The sequence below is a fragment of the Protopterus annectens genome, chromosome 8.part1 (assembly GCF_019279795.1).
Source record: "Protopterus annectens isolate FY-2018-M chromosome 8.part1, PAN1.0, whole genome shotgun sequence".
NCBI classification, from domain to species: domain Eukaryota; kingdom Metazoa; phylum Chordata; order Ceratodontiformes; family Protopteridae; genus Protopterus; species Protopterus annectens.
This window is the reverse complement of record NC_056742.1, coordinates 359233928-359251642: the sequence shown is the minus strand read 5'-3', so window position 1 is coordinate 359251642 and position 17715 is coordinate 359233928. Positions and strand designations below refer to the sequence as shown.

The following is a 17715-nucleotide window of genomic DNA, read 5'->3' as shown; positions in this document are numbered from 1 at the left end:
TGGACCTGTTTATGGCATATGTGGAGGAACATCTCATCTATGACAGGTCCCACATCTATTTGGATGAGACTGATATCTGGCGGAGGTTCCTGGATGATTGCTGGATGGGGTGGAGATCAGATGTGGAATATTTACTGGAATTTGTGGGATATTTGAATAAAAATAAATGGGGCCTACAGTTTACAGCGCATTGCAATTTGGACCAAATAACATACCTAGATGTCCTGGTAACTAGGAATTCGGACCACACTCTACGAACTGAGGGGTTTCGTAAATTCCCAAAATATAATTACCTCCTCCACGCCTCCAGCTTTCATCCACCCCACATAGCCAAAAACATCCTGAAATCCCAATTTATTAGAATGAGACTTATCTGTTCAGATGATGCAACTTATGACACCTTTGGAAAAGATCTTGCAAATAGATTTCTAGATAGGGGTTATAAAATGGGACATGTACTGAAAGCAAGCAACTGGGCATCAAAACTGAATAGGGATGATTTGCTCAAATACAAAGGAGAAGCAACAGCAGCATACCAATTTACCAATACGTTTAACCACTACGTATGGGAGGAAAATGGATTTATTAATGAACAGTGTCCAGCGACACTGGAATATTTTATCTGACAACACTATCAAATATCCTGGGGGAGAGATGTCAATTTTCGTTCTGCAGAAGCAAAAATCGGGGCTCATGTTTTAGTTTTTACAAAAGAGGCTTGGATCAGCAGTCTATAGGAATTGAACAGCAAAAAAACATCACAGGGAATATTTTGACAGGTTGTGCACCACGTGGACACTGCAGTCATTGTGCCAACATTGTGAAAACCAAATGGTTTACTAGGAGGAATTCAGGTACTGTTTCTGACAAACTTTTTTGCAAACTGCAGTAGTGACTGGCTGATATACTTGGCCATATGTAACGGTTCAGCATTTTATGTGGGAAAAACCTCCAGACCCCTCAGATTGCGTATTACAGAGCATATGAGTGACATCAGGAATAGGAGGGCCAATAATGCATTATACAAGCATATGTTTAAACACCCGGCAGCAATATTTAAATTCACTATTATAAATAAAATAGTGGGTAATAGATCCCAAAAAGCTGGATGGCATTCCATTTCGGATGTAAAGGAGAAAAAGTGGATTATCAAATTGGGAGGGCTTTTCCCACCAGGATTGAATGAACACTAATAATGGGACCAATCAGAAGCTAATTTGTTAGTGAATGACACTATATAATGAACAATGGTCTGATGTATTTTTAACACAGGAAGGCTATCATTAGCCAAAACTGGTCTGTTTCTTTCTGTTGTTCTAATAGTTTATTTATATGACTTAATAAAGGGTCATTGGCATGGTTTCACAGTTTGCTGGCTCATTTTGTGGTTTGATATAGTCATGAGAGTAACCCATTTGCATCCTCAACATAACATTTTGCATCTGTGCAAATGTGCCAGGTCACAATCAGATAGGTCTGGGTATAAACCACTGTAGTTATTTAAGCAAGTTAATGCAAGTACATATATAACCCCAGTAACATTTGTAGATGGAATAAAGTTCCAGATCCATGCTATAATCTTCACTTAGAAGTATGATGCTTTGTTGACAGCTGATACAAGGCCCTTCAAAGTCAGCATGTCATCAAAAACAATTCTCAGATTGTGGCTTTCAGACACCAATTCCGGTTAACTCTCCCATACTTAATGAGTTGAGAAAGATGGCATGGACATTCACTGGCATGAAGTACTATCACCTTGGTCTTGGTCTCACTGAGTTGCACTTTCCAGATATCTAGGGGAGACTTCCAAACAGTCTACTACTGTAATAAAAGCTGAATGTTATTAGCATAAGACTGATGAGAAATACTTTTCCCTCTACAGAGGCAGCAAAGACACAGTGAAGAACAGTGGTTTCAGAACAGATTCTGGTAGTGCTCCACATTCCAGAGGGTATTCACTAGAGAAATTTACTCCAGATACAACTCTAGGAAGCAGCCAAAAAGGTAGGATTGTAGATCAAATCAAGCCCTAGTCCAGTAAAACCACAAAAGGTCTTAACACATTCAAGTTAAGATCCCAGAAGCTGTTAGATCCAGGAGGATCAATATGTAACTTAATTGATCCTAAGTTTCCAGGAGATCAATTACAACATGAATTAAACGTTGTCGCAGTACTGTTCTAAGATACAAATCCAGACTGCTGTTGATCAGAAGTATCATAGGATGATACTACATTCTCGATAACCCTACATATAAAGAAAGATTAGATACTGGACAGAAAGGTTCAGACAGTCTGGATTCAAAGCTGACATTTTGAAGACAATAGTAACATGGTCTCTGTAAAAATAGCTAGAAAACCCCTAGCCTCAATTAATGAACAGTCTTTGAAATAACTGGTCTAAGAATCTTCATGCAAATTTTTAGTTGGCTTACTTTCTTAATAGCAGAGTTTACATATTACTTAGGATTAATTTCTTTACTAAATTTCATCATGTTTCTCTCTCACTCTGCTTTAACAGCACTTTCATTTTGGCTTAATATTTCTGGTAATTTTAGTATCCTTGCAAAATGAAAGATGTAGTGTCAGATGTGAATATAACAACAACAGCTTTCTTGTCACCTTTCCCAATGTATAGGTCTTGCTTGTGTTTTGATTTCCTTCTCTATATCAAAAAAGTCAATTCTTTGCTCAAGGTCTTAACCTGATACAAGATGTGTGGTTTCATTCCTTTTTTGTGGCACGCTTACATTAGTTGGAACCATCTGCCCTCCAAAATCCTCAAATAAAAATGCTTTCTCTTTAGAAACAAATATTTTGCACATCGAAAGAAAGTACTGGCATAAATGTCTTAAGTACAATTTTCTCTCTACCACCATTACGTTACTATCCAACTATCAAAGCTTTGTGAATTGTATATAATTGTTGAATATCTTCCATGTATATATGCATCTTAACATCACCAATATTTATTTTTGCTGTATTTAGATACTACAGTTTTGTGATGAGCTTAGCACTCATGTGAAATAACTGAAAAATCAAAAATTCAAAATACTGATTTCTTAAATTTTTTTTATGCAGCATCCATGACATGGGAAAATATGCTATTTACCTGGAAGTTTGGGGAACCTCACGGAAGATGATCTCATCCTTCTTTAGATAGTACTTGATAATAACAGCCACTGCCAAGTATGTAGCAGCTAAGGTTCCTAACAAGCTTCAGGGAAGAAACAGAGAAAACAAAAACACATTACAAATGATTATCTAAACTGAAGACTGCATTTAGAGTACTCTGTGTATCAGCTATTTTAAGAATTGAGGTGTAGAGAAGGCAAATTCCCAAAGAAATTTCTGTGTAAAATTTTACTCATCAATGCAAATCCGTTAAACTGAGTTCAAAATGTTAAAGCCAACTGAGCTTTTCGGCCTGACAAATGCTACAAATGTACACTAATTTAGTATTTTACAAAATAAAAGCATATTACTTGTTTCTACTACATCATTAGATGTGTATAATGAAATACACAGCTTCATGGGTTACATTTATCATAAATCGATAAACATACAGAATTGTAGATCTGATTCTCAGGAATAACTCCACCAGCAACGTTGTAATAGCACATGAGAAGATTTCTGTGCACATAAAGCTCTTTTTTTTTGTTTTACTATAAATATTTTGATTAAAGTATATATATATATATATATATATATATATATATATATATATATATATATATATATATATATATATATGACAGAGATGACTAAGCCTAAAACTACAGATCCATAGAACAAATGATCAGAGCAATGCAATGAATTTCCAAAGGATTGCTATCTAACCTATGACAAATTAATTCTATCTGAAAATTTTATTTTGGAATGACTACACAGCAGTCTGCATTAGAGACAAAATATTCACCATTACATATGCAAGAACACTGAATTATGACAAGTTTATAATAGTAAACTAAACAGTAAACTAAATGATGTCTACAATAAATGATCAGAGTAACAACTGACAAGTTTTGAAAATAACCTACAACAAATAGGTTCATAGGTAGGTACTAGGCTGTCGACCCTAGGGCCTATACAAGCCTACCAAAAAGGTACCCTGGCTTTCACCACCCAAGAAAATTATTTTCCTGTGGCCCCATCGAGCAGAGCCACAGAGGTGATCCCACAACTGACAAGTTTTGAAAATAACCTACAACAAATAGGTTCATAGGCAGGTACTAGGCTATCGGCCCTAGGGCCTATACAAGCCTACCAAAAAGGTACCCTGGCTTTCACCACCAAGAAAATTATTTTCCTTTGCCCTCGTCGAGCAGAGCCACAGAGGTGATCCCCGGGGTGAATTTCCTATTTCCCATCCAATCATGAAGATTTTTCTTGAGTGCTAATGAGGAGATTTGTTTGATATAGATAGGTAGTTTGTTCCAGAGTATAGGAAGTCTCTGGAATAGGAATCTATCCCTCCAGCATGTTCTGTTTATTGTGGCAACAAGGTTTAGGTAGCTTGGAGGAATTGGGATTTCTTTAAGTGGAGTATGTCCAATAGCTCTGGGTTTGACATAGCTTTGTATGTTAGGCAGAGATTGCCTCTAAGTAGGCAATATGCAATGGAGTAAAGCTGGAGGTTTTTTGAGACTGTCTGAGTAGGGCATTTGTTTGAGGCCGGTAATCCTCTTTGTGAGGTATTTCTGTGACCTTTCCTGTTGTTGTAGATGTCTTGTGAGGTACATACCAAAAGGGGCATTGTACTCTATAATGGGTCTAATGAGTGATAAGTAGAGGGAAACAATAACCTCTCTTTTCCTGGATGAGAAACCTTTTATGATGAGATGTGCCACGTAGAAGGATTTCCTAACTACTGTGGCGATGTGATTATCAAAGGAGAGACTACTGTCCACCTGTGTCCCAAGGTCTCTTATTATACTTTTGGTGTTAAGTAGACTACCACCTATGTGGTAGCTCATAGGTGCAGAGTTTTTATCAAAGGGGATGACGATGCACTTTTTGGCAATGAGCTTGAGGCCATGGCTTTGGCACCAGGCATCTGTCTCAGTGAGGCTCTTTTGTAGGGTCCACATCATTAGGAGTTTTAGTTATGGCTCCTAGTTTGCAGTCATCTACGAACGTCATTAGCCAAAGACCTTTTGTGTTAGCCTGTACTTCAGAAAAGTAGATACCAAGCAGGAGAGGACCCAGGACTGAGCACTGTGGTACTCCACTTGTCACTGGTCTGACGTCAGATTTGGAGTCTGCTACTTTCACAGTGTGGGTTATGTCAGTGAGCCAGCTGGTAACCCATCTTGTGACATAGGTATTTATACGTAGTTTAGTGAGTTTATCTATAATTCCAGAGTGGGGGATGGTGTCAAAAGCCTAGGCTGTGTGAACCACCTTACCCTCATCTATGGCTTTGGTGACCGCTTCAAAGAAGTCAATCAGGTTTAGGAGACATGAGGTGCCAGTTTAGGTGCCAGTTAATTCTGTAGTTCATGTAGAATGCAGCCTGGGATGTTGTCAGTTGCCATGGATGCTGTGTTCTTGGTTTTGGAGAGTGTGTTTTTTACCTGTGCAGCCATGATTACAGGAACTTTGCATTCTTCTGGTATAGAGAAGGGCCCTTTAGGGGGTGAGGGGGGTAAAGTTAGCACTGAACCTATCTGCCAGAATGTTGGCAATTTCAGTTGGTTCGGTATATTTAGTGCCATTGTGCTGCAACTCAGAGAAGATCTGAGTGTTGCCATTGAGATTCTTGGCATAGCTATAGAATGCTTTGTGGTTATCTTTAGAATCAGTGGCAATTTTGTTTTAATAGCTAACTTTGGAGGATTTTATGAGGGATCTCAGCTTCTTACTGAGGCTGACCAGGGAGTTCTTCCAGTCATGGGATTTTACTCTTTTTTGCAACAGTTTCTTTCTTCTGTTGTAGTATTTGTTTATGGCAGGGGACCACCAGATTGGCTTCCTTTTTTTGGAGGATAGCATCTTGGTTCTGTTAGGGGATAGCACGATTCATGCACGTGTGTAAGTGCTTATAGAGTGCATTTGTGTAGGATTCAGCAGTTGTACCTCTATTGTTCGTCTGCATGGGTGTCGTGAGGTTTGCCACTTCTGTCTTAAAAAGCATGAAGTTGGCTTTGGAGAAATTTTTTACAGTGGTTTCCCTAATGGGGGGTGGGGTGGGATGTGGATGTCTAGGCTGATTAGCTTGTGGTTGGATCTGCCCAACGAGGAATTGACCTCTGGTGTGGAACACCAGTTACCCATGTTGGTAATGACCAGGTCTAGGATATTGCTGCCCCTGGTGGGGGGGGGTGTGGATAAGTTGATCCAAGGCATTGGAATTTATGAATTCCAGAAAACGTTGAGTAAACATTGAGTAAAAGAGTTGGTACAGGAGTAGTTTTTCCCAGTTAATGGTAGGGTAGCTGAAATCACCCATTATTAGGGTGTTGGGTTGTACCCTAATATTTTCCAGTGTATCAAGAAATAAGGAGTAGGAATCCTGGGGCATGGTAGGGGATCTGTAGCAAGTTACAATTTGGATTGCGGTCTTGCCCCAAGTTAGTTGCACTTGGATAATGTGTTTGTGTCGTTAATAAACTCTTTCGTAAATTTACTTGGTGGAATCCTTTGGCACGCAGCATTCATACTAATTTTGCACTTGGATAATCTCGGATGCATTATGCTGAGCAACTAGCCTGGAGATGTAGATATCCTTAATGAATATGGACACGCCTCCACCTTTAGTGTTTCGGTCCAGGTTAGGTGGCTGAAAGGTGTGGTATGAATTATAGCTTGGCAATGCAGTGTGCTCTCTGGAGTCATGAACCAGGTTTGTCACTGCACAGATGTCTATGTTCTCCATTTTAAGGAGTGCCTTAACATCAGTGATTATCAATCATCTACAACTAGCTAGTTTCTAGTGGTACAGAGGGATAAAGCCCTAACTATGGTTCAAATGACCAAGGGTAAATTAGCACCTCAGAATTCTGTTGGAGTTGGCGTACTGAGAAAGACTATGTTAACCCTTAGCACAGAGTAAACCAGGATTCCTCAAAAGCCACATCCCGGCTTGGATCCGTATCAGATCTGTAACCCACAGGTTGCTGATCAAATTAAGTTAACTACTTCAGATCTCATCTTTAAACGAGTGAATGTACTGTGATCTACTGATCTGTAGATAATGTTCGTTTAGTATAGTAGGATTTATAATGGAGTTGCTCCTCTTCTGTCAGTATAGTCTACAGTAGGAGATCTTTTAATGATATGCTTGGTTTCTTTTATCCTGTTGACTTTAAGGACAGTGACCTTTCTCCTTAAATAAAATTAGCTATTTTATTCCTGCACCAGTCAAAATACTGCTCACGCAGTACGTATTACATCTTTCTGTGCATGATTTTTGCTTGAATATGGATTTTTTTAGATCTTAATTTCAAAATTTTAGATACATTTGTATTGGTACTTTTGATTCTTTTGAGTAATCTTGTGAGTTGATTCAGTGATAAACCACCCATCACTTAAGAACGTACAACTAGATCAGTAGCTTCTATGGTTGCCAGTAAGCTGATATCCTAGATATTACTGTTGGTGAGATGATTCAGGTTGTAGCAAAGGCTAATTCCATTAGATCCTATTCACACAGTTAACTACTTGCTATCAGCTCAAAACCAGTGATATCTGATCCCTCTCTCAAGTTTTACATTCACATTTTGAAAGTAGGGGGTTTTAAGCTAAGAACTATTGTTACTGCAGTTTGGATTAGTAATTTCTGAATTATGAAAGTTAATGATCAGTTTACAGTACCTTTGATAGCACATTTACAGTCCTAGAATCTTTCTCCAATCCAAAGTTATACATTCTTTCACTGTCAAAAATCATGATACCATAATACTTAAAAATATCTAAATCATCTTTTCTAGACTTAACCAGTGTAAACTGTGGTGCAACAAATGGTACACTTATGAAAACACATTGTATTACTGTTTTCAATGAACCAGATGCATCTTACTCAGGATACATTTGAGTTCACAGACTTCTGCATTCACTGTACCCTTCAAATAAAACTAGACATAACAGATTCACCTCATTTACATTTATGTGAAGTCACTATCTGCTGCTCCTGCTAACAAACACTACAAAATAAATGTTGGTAATGTCTCAAAATAACTGCCAACACCTGTGGGAGTGAATATCCATCTAGCAAATTTTCATTACAGAGATGCCTGGTTGCTCTGTTTTTTTTTTTTTTTTTTTTGCCATGAACACTCAGATGTCAAGAATTTGACATTCTATTGGATAGGGAAACTAATTTCAAGTGGGCTTCACCATTGTGAACACAGGATTCAAAGCTCCCACACCTCCATTCAAAAAACTTGGCCTCTGCAACCTCTTCTTTGATGTCATCAAGCCCTTGTAATGACCTTACTCAAAATGATGCTCTCAGAAGAGACCATTATAAATATATCTCTTATATGGTGTACTTCCTTGAAAGCTATCACCTCTCCCCAAAAAAAGTGTGACCTGAATGAAAAAGCTGCTGTGAACTTCAAAGTCTTTTCTATGCTAAATTTGCAGCATGAAATTGGGAAGGTTTTGCTACTTAATATAGCAAAAAGGACTGAACCTCCTTCACTGGATGGTAGAATGGGTGAGCTTGTAATATAGTGAGGTACAGCAATCTGCCTTACCCTGAATTATACATTTCTTTTGAATAATTTCTCTGAGCAGTATAAAAAATATACAAGGGGAAAGGTGTGAGGAGTCGTTTAGCTGTGTTCCTTCATCTCGTCCTCTGAGATACAAGTATGACTTAACAAAATGTGTGCTTCCCGCTGTGACAGAACAAGCGTACCTCTGTTAGGTCAGCACTCATTTGGTTTCATGCTGATTGCATTCATCTATTAGCACTGTTGTTTTCTTGCAGATAAGATTTATATACTGAAACCTATACTTTTATTTTTCAAAATATGACAATTGTTTTTTTTCAGCTTACAATCTAAGTAATTATTTACATATGCAGTCAACAATTGTTACACAGGTCTAGCATTCCTATACACAATATCTCAAATAATAAGTATCATGTTAAATCTTGTAGGTTTCACAACATGCAGGTTTGCATAAGTCTAAACTTTTATGATGCCATTTAAGAACTAGTCTTTTTTAATAAGAACTACTATTTATAGGCTCTCAAATCTGCAAGTATGATAAAAAGTAAAAACCCTAGACATACACTGCATAAAGAAAAAACATGTTGAATTAAATAATGTCCATTATTCTACAACAGTCAACTACTTACTATATATATATATATATATATATATATATATATATATATATATATATATATATCATTTAGCTATTTACATTTCATCTGCAGTGATCTTAAAAACATTGCAAAGATTTATTTCCCTTACTTCATTTTTTTAATTATTGTATCCAATGCTCACTTTCAAGTCCTTACCACCAAGTAGTTTAAAAGAAAAGGCAAATGAAAACTCCCTATCCAGCTCTAGTCCCAACTGTACCATACATCAACCCCTTAGAACCCACGGGCACATTTATTATAAGTCTAGCATATATTGTTCCAATGCCGCCCATTTTGTTTCTGCAACTCTTCCCTTGGCTTGTGACACAGACTAGTTCTGTCTGTTTAACTCACTCCCTTAAAATGCCTTTTCTGTATTCTTCCATTTCACACTCATGCCACTACATGGCATCCAGAGCTTTGTTTTTGGGGTCTGGCTTCTTTAACTAAATGACTTACCAGCTAATAGGCAGTATTCAAATGGGCAAGGAGTTATTAACAAAAAGTCACCAAGAATGTTAGTCTACGATGTCCTGCAGTGGACAAATTAAACTTTTGTTTGCCACTTAATATTCATATTTTCAATTTATGTTCAGATGTTCATAACGGAGACATTTACATTTTATTGAGGTGTATGGTGTGAAATACAAATGGGAGAGACAGGACAGTTTACTGTCAATGCTGGTGTACATCACACTAAACTGGAAATATTGCTAGTTGTTTGCTATGAAAATAAGGAACATTTCCATATATACTTAATACTTCAAAAACTGAGCCTTAGGTGTTGCTGAACAAAATTGTTTTTGAAATTTGCACTGAAAGTTACACATCTTCAGAAATTCCAATATTATTTATATAGCTAATTATATCATTAAATATATATTTATATATTTTCATATTTCTGTGAATATATTTGTCATGTGAAAGCTTATGGCTGGTTAACAAAAAATGTTATAACAACATATCTAGTTTGTACAATTTTCAAGATATGAAAATTTGTGAAAATTTACAAAGGCTATAATTTGTGGGTTGTGTGCATTATAATATGTTACAGTATTTATGGAAATGAAGATGAATGCACCGAGTATCACTGTAAAGAATACTTAGCATTACTATTTGTACATTTTTAATAGCTTTTATGGTTCACAAAACAGTTACATTTGTTTAGCTTATGCTTTGTAAGTTTAGTTTTTGGAAAATGTGATGGAATGCAAGGTGTGTGCAAACTACTGGAGGTATTACATTCCACACTATATAAGTGTTAGTTAATTGCTTTCATTATTTCCTTGTGTTCTAATATCCTGGGGGATTCTACAGACTTCCCTTTTGTAGTTATATTTTTTCTTGCAACCATAATCAACAGTGATTTCAAAGACTAAATCGTCCTACTAACCCCCTAGGTCTAGCAAGTAGACTAGGAGAAATAACTCTCTAGTAATTAAGTTTTGTACCCCTGTTAACTTCTCAATTATCCCGTTTACATTTTGCTTGAAATTTCCTGCACTCACAAAAAAGTGTGTTACCATTCCCCAGGTATACCTGGTCCTTGCACTTCAAGCTATAGGACGGCATCCCCAAAAATAACGTATGCAGTGTTATCAGGGTATACAAGTATCTGTGCAAACACTTCCATCCAAAAATTGTGAACTTCCCAGATTTTGTGGCCTACACTGGGGCCTGACAAATCTCTTTCCATTTTCCCAAATGAAACTTCTCTCTACTAATCTTACCCATCTTGTCTTGAAATCTGTAGCATGCTCAATCATTTAGTAGAAACATCTTCAGATCTAGCCAACATTATATTATCACACCAGATCTGACACGTCTTCTCAGTCATCAAGAGCCTAGTGAAGTTTATTGCATACATTTACTGGTCCCAAAGTTACAGTCTATCCTTAGTAGTTAATTCAAACACCTATTTTGCTTCCCCCTACTTCAGGAATCTCTCATTTATCAAAAGTCACTCCCAACACAAAGGTCCTTTTGTCTCTGCAGTCATAAGTATGGTGCCTGTCCCTGACTGCCTTTTTCTGTTCCCCTTCCTTTAACTCATATCAGAAACCATTCCAGCTTTCATAGCACTACTTATCTCAACAGGAATATTAGAAAAGATTGTCCAGATATGTGCTCTTCTAATGGGGAATAAGTACAACTGAATCTATACTTCGTCCAGATTCACAGTTTATCCGTTAATGGGTTGACATACATCACCCTCTTCCACATAGACATACACTCCCATTTTTCATGTATAATAATTGTATTATACTTCATAATGTATCCTTTTAAATTAGGTAGAGTCAGCCACCTCTTTCCTGTGGTAGAAACAGCTTCTTTTGTTTGACCCTCAGGCAGTGCCCCTCCCAGATTTTTTTTAACTCCCTATTTATTGTACTCTGTAGAGGCTCATCTAGTGTATAAAAACATGCTTGCCTTATCTATACAATCAGTGGTACTACGAGCATTTTAATAGCCTGCATTTTCTGATACGAGTCTATACAAGTTCATTAGAGTAGTTTCCTTTATTATTTTTAACATTTTTTTGTTTAGTGTCTTCCCATATTTCTTACTCTGCCAGAACAGAACTTGTGGCCAGAGAAACGTATGCCACCATAAATACTGGGATAGCTGAACCAATTAAAAATTATAACATAATTACCTGCTATGGCCTTGGTTTATTCCAGTTTATTTTATATCCCAAAATGATGGACTGCAAAAACTCAAAAGGTTTTGGAAGATCCATCGCTGGCATGGACAAATATAAAATTATACAGTGGAAAATAGAGAAACCTTACACTGGATTCCATAACAGTCATATTTAATATGAAAACTCCCTATTTTTGGCTGTTAGGGGCTCTAAGTATAGAGCAAAAAGTAATGAGGACATCAGACATCCTTGTCTAATCCTTCTACCAAACTCAAAACTATCATATAACCACTCTTATGCTTTAACTTTAGTGTGCGAGTCTCTGTAAACATTTTCCACCACACAGATAAACCGTTGCAGGAATCCAAAACTACACAAGGTCTGAAAAGGTATCCCCATTCTACCTTGTCAAAGGCCACTTCGCCAGCTAGACTGATACTGTTGGGGGGATATTTTTTTTTCTTCTGTGCATCCTTTTGTAACAAAGTTTTTTAAGATGTTGTCAAACATTTGCCTATCTTAATAAATCCACACTGATCATTGTAATTCAGCCATGACAAAAGATTAGGTACCCTATTAGCCATTAAATACATGAAGACTTTATAGTCTTAATAAAAAAATAAATAAAAAAAAAAATTAAGTACAGATATTGGCCTACAGGTTACAGATATATGTCAGTCAACAGCATTGAGTGGCAAATGATTAAAAATAAATAAATTATAGGCTACAGATACATGTTGATCAACAGCATTGAGTGGCAAATGATTAAAAATAAATAGGCTACAGATACATGTCAATCAGCCGCGAGTGGCAAATGATTAAAAATAAATAACAGTAATAATAATAAGAAAAAAAATGCTAAACTTTTGCTGAACTCGGTGTTAAATTTTTTTTGCATGGAGGCCACCATAAGGGACACATTTAAACCCCAAACGTAGGTTATACAAACAGTGGAGAAAAAAAAGAAAACTCCACAGTTGAGAAAAGTTGCACTCTTGTTTTTCTTCAACCATTCAGCACTCAAACATAGTGCTGTTGATTGAATGACAGATACCCTAGGCTGCTGGGGTCTATTGGGTTTTTCCTTGGGTTTGGTATCACAACAATTATGGTCTTCATTCTCCAGGACAACAGGTGAGTGACATATTGCTAAAATTTTTCCTTGGGCTATTCGCCTGCCATACCTTAACTGGCACACCATCCTTCTCAGGAGATTTACCCGCTCTCTCTTTTGCAATGACTTGCTTTATTTCCACAAGCTGGACTTCACCTGATAAATTGCTGGCTTAATCCCCTGTCAGTTTCCTAAAATCTTGGTTTTGAAAAAAGGCATCACCCCATAGATACTCACCTACTCCCATATACAACTTCGCATAAAAATCCCAAAAGGTACAGTTCAAATTGGGATGCCTATTAAACTCCCTCATTTGGGGATGTCTATACCATTTACAATGTTATACCTAAGCTTATTCATTAAACATTTTGCTTCTGTGACTGTAAAATGGAGAAATTATTTAAAGTTAAAAAAATAGTAGGTCATAATACAGCCAGTCATTAAAAAAAATAATTCCAGTTGGAATAAAGGTTAAGGTCTTCATCTCCCATGAGCAAGGTAAAAGGTTCAATACTGGCCTCTAACCAAAGTTTTCATGGAGGTTGCATACTCTCCTGATCTCTGTGGGGTTCCTTCCACCACCCAAAAACATGGAGCGTTTCCAACTAAAACTCATTCAAGAATGGAGTTATGGACAGCAGCACAGACTCTAGGCGATGCCCTACAAGAGGGAAGAGTTGTATAGACCAACCGCTTAGGGCAACAACTGTGATGTGCAGTATTCTCAAGATAGGAAACGTGGAGCACAGACTGCAAGCCATGTCAGGGTTTGCCACCTGATGGTGTGAAAATTGTCTCTAGGTGATTTGGTCATCTTGACTAATGTTACCAATTGGGTACAGACAGTGGTTGAGCACCTGACCTAAAACTAATACAGGGGACGTGGTAACAGTTGAAGGGATGTATGTGCATACCATAAAACCCAGCAGCCTTGGGTTAATAAGCTACTGGTTAGTGTTCAAGTTGCCCAGCTTGGGTTACATGGGCTAGCTCTGCTGAGCAAAAGCTGAAAGTAAAACCAACCAACCTGCTAAACATGAACGAAGAATTGCCACACTAAATGTAGGTTCACTGACAAGGCACAGTTTTGTAAGTGGATGACATGATGGTAAGGAGGAGGCTGGACATCCTATGTATCCAGGATCCAAGATGGAAGGGCAGTACAGCAAAGCCATTTGGCCTGGGATCCAGAGTAGAAATGGTGTGGGATTTGTGGGGAGGGAGAGGCTTCAGAAGATAGTGAAGGACGTCATCAGAATTACTAACAGATGCATGGCAGTCATAGGTTCATAGGTAGCTACTAGGCTATCGGCACAAGGGCCTACGTAACCCTATCCAGCAAGGTTCCATAGCTTATGCCACCCAAGAAAGTTATTTTCGTGTGCCACTGTCCAGCAGAGACAAAGAAGTGATCCCCGGGGTGTATTTCCTATTTCCCATCCACTCATCAAGATTTTTCTTGAAGAGTGCTAATGAAGAAATTTGTTTGACATAGATGGGTAGCTTGTTCTAGAGTCAGACTCCAGTGTAAGGTTATGGCACTAGTCATAATTTCAGCCTATGCCCCACTGCAGGGTTGTGATAGTAAAGAAGAGTGTGCATTTATTCAGCAGTTGCAGAACATACTAGATATATCAGACAGGACAACATGAATCTGTGTTGATAGCGAGTGACCCGAATGTAGATATTGGGACATACAGAAGAGAATAGGTGGTCTGCCTTGGTTCACATGGGTGAAGCAACAGGAATAAAGGCAGCAAGACTATTCTAGACTTCTTACAAATGGCTTGATGGTGACCAACGCATGGTTCAGTAAAAGAAGCAGTCACAAGATGACATACAAGAGACTCGGGTAGACTTCCTGCTAGTAAGGAAAGATCCCTGGGGTAGAATCAGTAATTGCAAAGTCATCCTAGTGAAACAGTAAGCCTACATCATAAACCACTGGTTGCAACACTCAGTTGCGGGCACTACTCAGAGAAGTCTCCAGTGTCAGGCTGAATACACGGAAGGAGAGAAAGCAAAATAATTCAGGGAACTACTCAGGTCTCCAATACCTCAGGAAGAAGAGGAAATAGGTGGAGCTGAAGAATGAAAGCACCTCAAAAACAGCATGTGTGAGGACTACAGACCAGGTATGTGGCTTAGCCACGTATGGAAATAAGGTATGTAAGGAAAGCTGGTGGTAGAATGCAGAAGTCCAGGAAGTCATGGTAAGAAAGAAGGGGTGCAGGAAAAGTGGGAGAAAGAAAAGATGGAACAGTATTCCTAAGAAGGAATACTGGCTGGCCAACAAAAACAACACTAAAAGAGGAGTTGCAAAGATTAAGGTATCAGAGGCACTCAACTAGCTTCTGGAAATGACTCAGTACATAGGATAAAGGTTACAAAGCAAAGACAGAAAGAAAGAAGACAGTCATTAGGCACCCTTCATAAGGGATGCATACCTCTCAACCCCTTAGTACATGAAGTCTGGACAAAGCCTAAAATTATAGGGGGATAAAGTCCACAAAATATGTACAAATCTTAAATACTGCTCTTACAAACTTAGAAAGTTACTACAATAATAGGATATGTGTTCACTACAGGGATGCTCTTTGAGGTGGAAGTTTATAATGAATCAGCAGATGCTGTTGGAAACTGAAGTGTGGTGGGTTAGAGTTTTTCTTGGAGGCAAAGTGAAAATGGGAAATATACATTCTAGCTTAGCAAGAACTCTTTTGCCAATAGCTGGTTGTGATGGAAAAGGGGATATCATTTGTGAACAGATGATGTTTATTTTGCTTTCACTCTATGGGGAAATAGAAGTTTAGAGATTGATCAAGCCATAAAACCAGGAAAGTTGGAGGCTGTTTCTATGGTATTGTTGTGTAAGTCAAATATAGTTAAAGAGGTGTTTGGTGAATTGCCTGTGGAGTACCAAAAAGCACAATTTTCAAACTGGAGGGTTTGAGTAGTAGTTTATAGTCTAGGAGGCACTGATGGAGCTCATGCAAGTCTGACCATAGTTGGAATCGCATGTTGGTGTGAGTATGTCATCTGCATAGAGGATGAGTGGGATATGGAGAAGGTCACAAGGAAGTTCATAGATAAATATGGAGAAGAGGGGGACAAGAATGAATCCTTGTGGTACTCCTTTGATAAAAAACTGTAGATTCTGGTTCGGATGATCCTATTTTGCTTATTCCATGACAAGTTCCTTCTGCACATTTCTGCATATTTGTTTTTATTCTAGTATCATAAATTTTATCATAGTATTAAAATTTTGTTTTGAACTTTTAAAGCACATATGCAGGAGAATTGTCCTGCATTATATTAAGATGTCTATAATGTCTTCTTCAGTAGTAATCCTGTTAAGCATGCTGTTCTCATTGCTTTCTCAAGTGCTATCATAAATTATTCAATCATCACATTTGCCTGTGATCAACATCTATGTAAATAGATACTCGCGATCTCTGCCTAACATACAAAGCTATGTCAAACCCAGAGCTATTGGACATGCTCCACGTAAAGAAATCCCAGTCCACACCTGCCTCTGGGCTTTTGAATATCGGCTAAAACTTTATCCACTGCCTCAGAGCCTTCTTTATGCAATGTCAAAATGACAAAACTACCAACATAGCAAAAACAGTCAAGATATTACTGCTCAGTTGCTAGGAACCTAAACAAGAATCTCCACATCCTACAAGCTCTCCTCACTTTGGAGAATGTAGACATCCAAGCCGTTACCAAGACTTTATTTAAAACCACAGAAAGTACTCCAGCAATGGAAGGCTACAGTGCCTTCCACACATTTAGACCAACAGCAACACAGACAGGGACTAAAGGTGGAGGTGTTGATCTACATTAGCAACAAATACACCTCAGGCTAGTTAAAAAAGGATGATGCCCTGGAGTCCACCCACATCCAAGTTCCATACCATGTCCTGGCAAGCCACAGATCACCCTCTATGACCCACGAAGCTCACAATTCTTACCAATACCTACTCCAGGCACTCATCATCCAACCAAATAACCTATGCATGGGAGATGTTGATTATATCTCTATAGACTAGGAAACATATACTGGCTCCACCTCACAGGCACAATGTTTTCTGGACTTCATCAAAACAAACATCCTGGAACAGCTAGTGCGAATTCCAACCAGAGGATCAGACATGCTGGACCTAGTACTTAGCAACAAAGTTGCACCATCCCATGTCTCATCCTTATTGGTCAGGTTGGACCACAAAGCTGTCTCTCTCAAAATAAAAATGAACCTGAAAAACAACTAAATCTGTAACAGTTAGAACTATTCTAAAGCAGACTACATCCTATTAAGTGACAGTATATCAAAATTCACAGCTTCCTCAAAGACAACAGGACTACCAGTGCAAAATTATTTACAGAAACCCTGTACAAGCATGTAGTGGCTTGTGTTAAGGCTGCCATATCTAACAGAAGTAAACCAAGCTCTAACACCAGAAACAAATCCCACTGATAGAAGCCTTACTTTATCAGGGTATATAACAAAAGGGAAAAAAAAGTCATGGCCAAAGTCAGAAAGAGAAACTCTTGGAGACAAGAGGTCTGATATTCAACTAAACAAGAAACTACGAGGTATAATAAAGTCTAACAAGGGCAATTATGAGGTCTGGATAGGC

The 17715-nt window shown here is 38.0% G+C and overlaps 1 protein-coding gene across 1 annotated transcript in view; it reads right to left on the bottom strand.

Moving 5' to 3' along the window:
* Window positions 1–17715, bottom strand: part of LOC122810356 (putative sodium-coupled neutral amino acid transporter 8) — a 755867-nt gene that overhangs the window by 255583 nt on the left and 482569 nt on the right. Inside the window, exon 6 of the mRNA XM_044081937.1 lies at window positions 3111–3215. Within this exon, the coding sequence (XP_043937872.1) occupies window positions 3111–3215 (105 nt within the window). The remainder of the gene's footprint in view (window positions 1–3110; window positions 3216–17715) is intronic.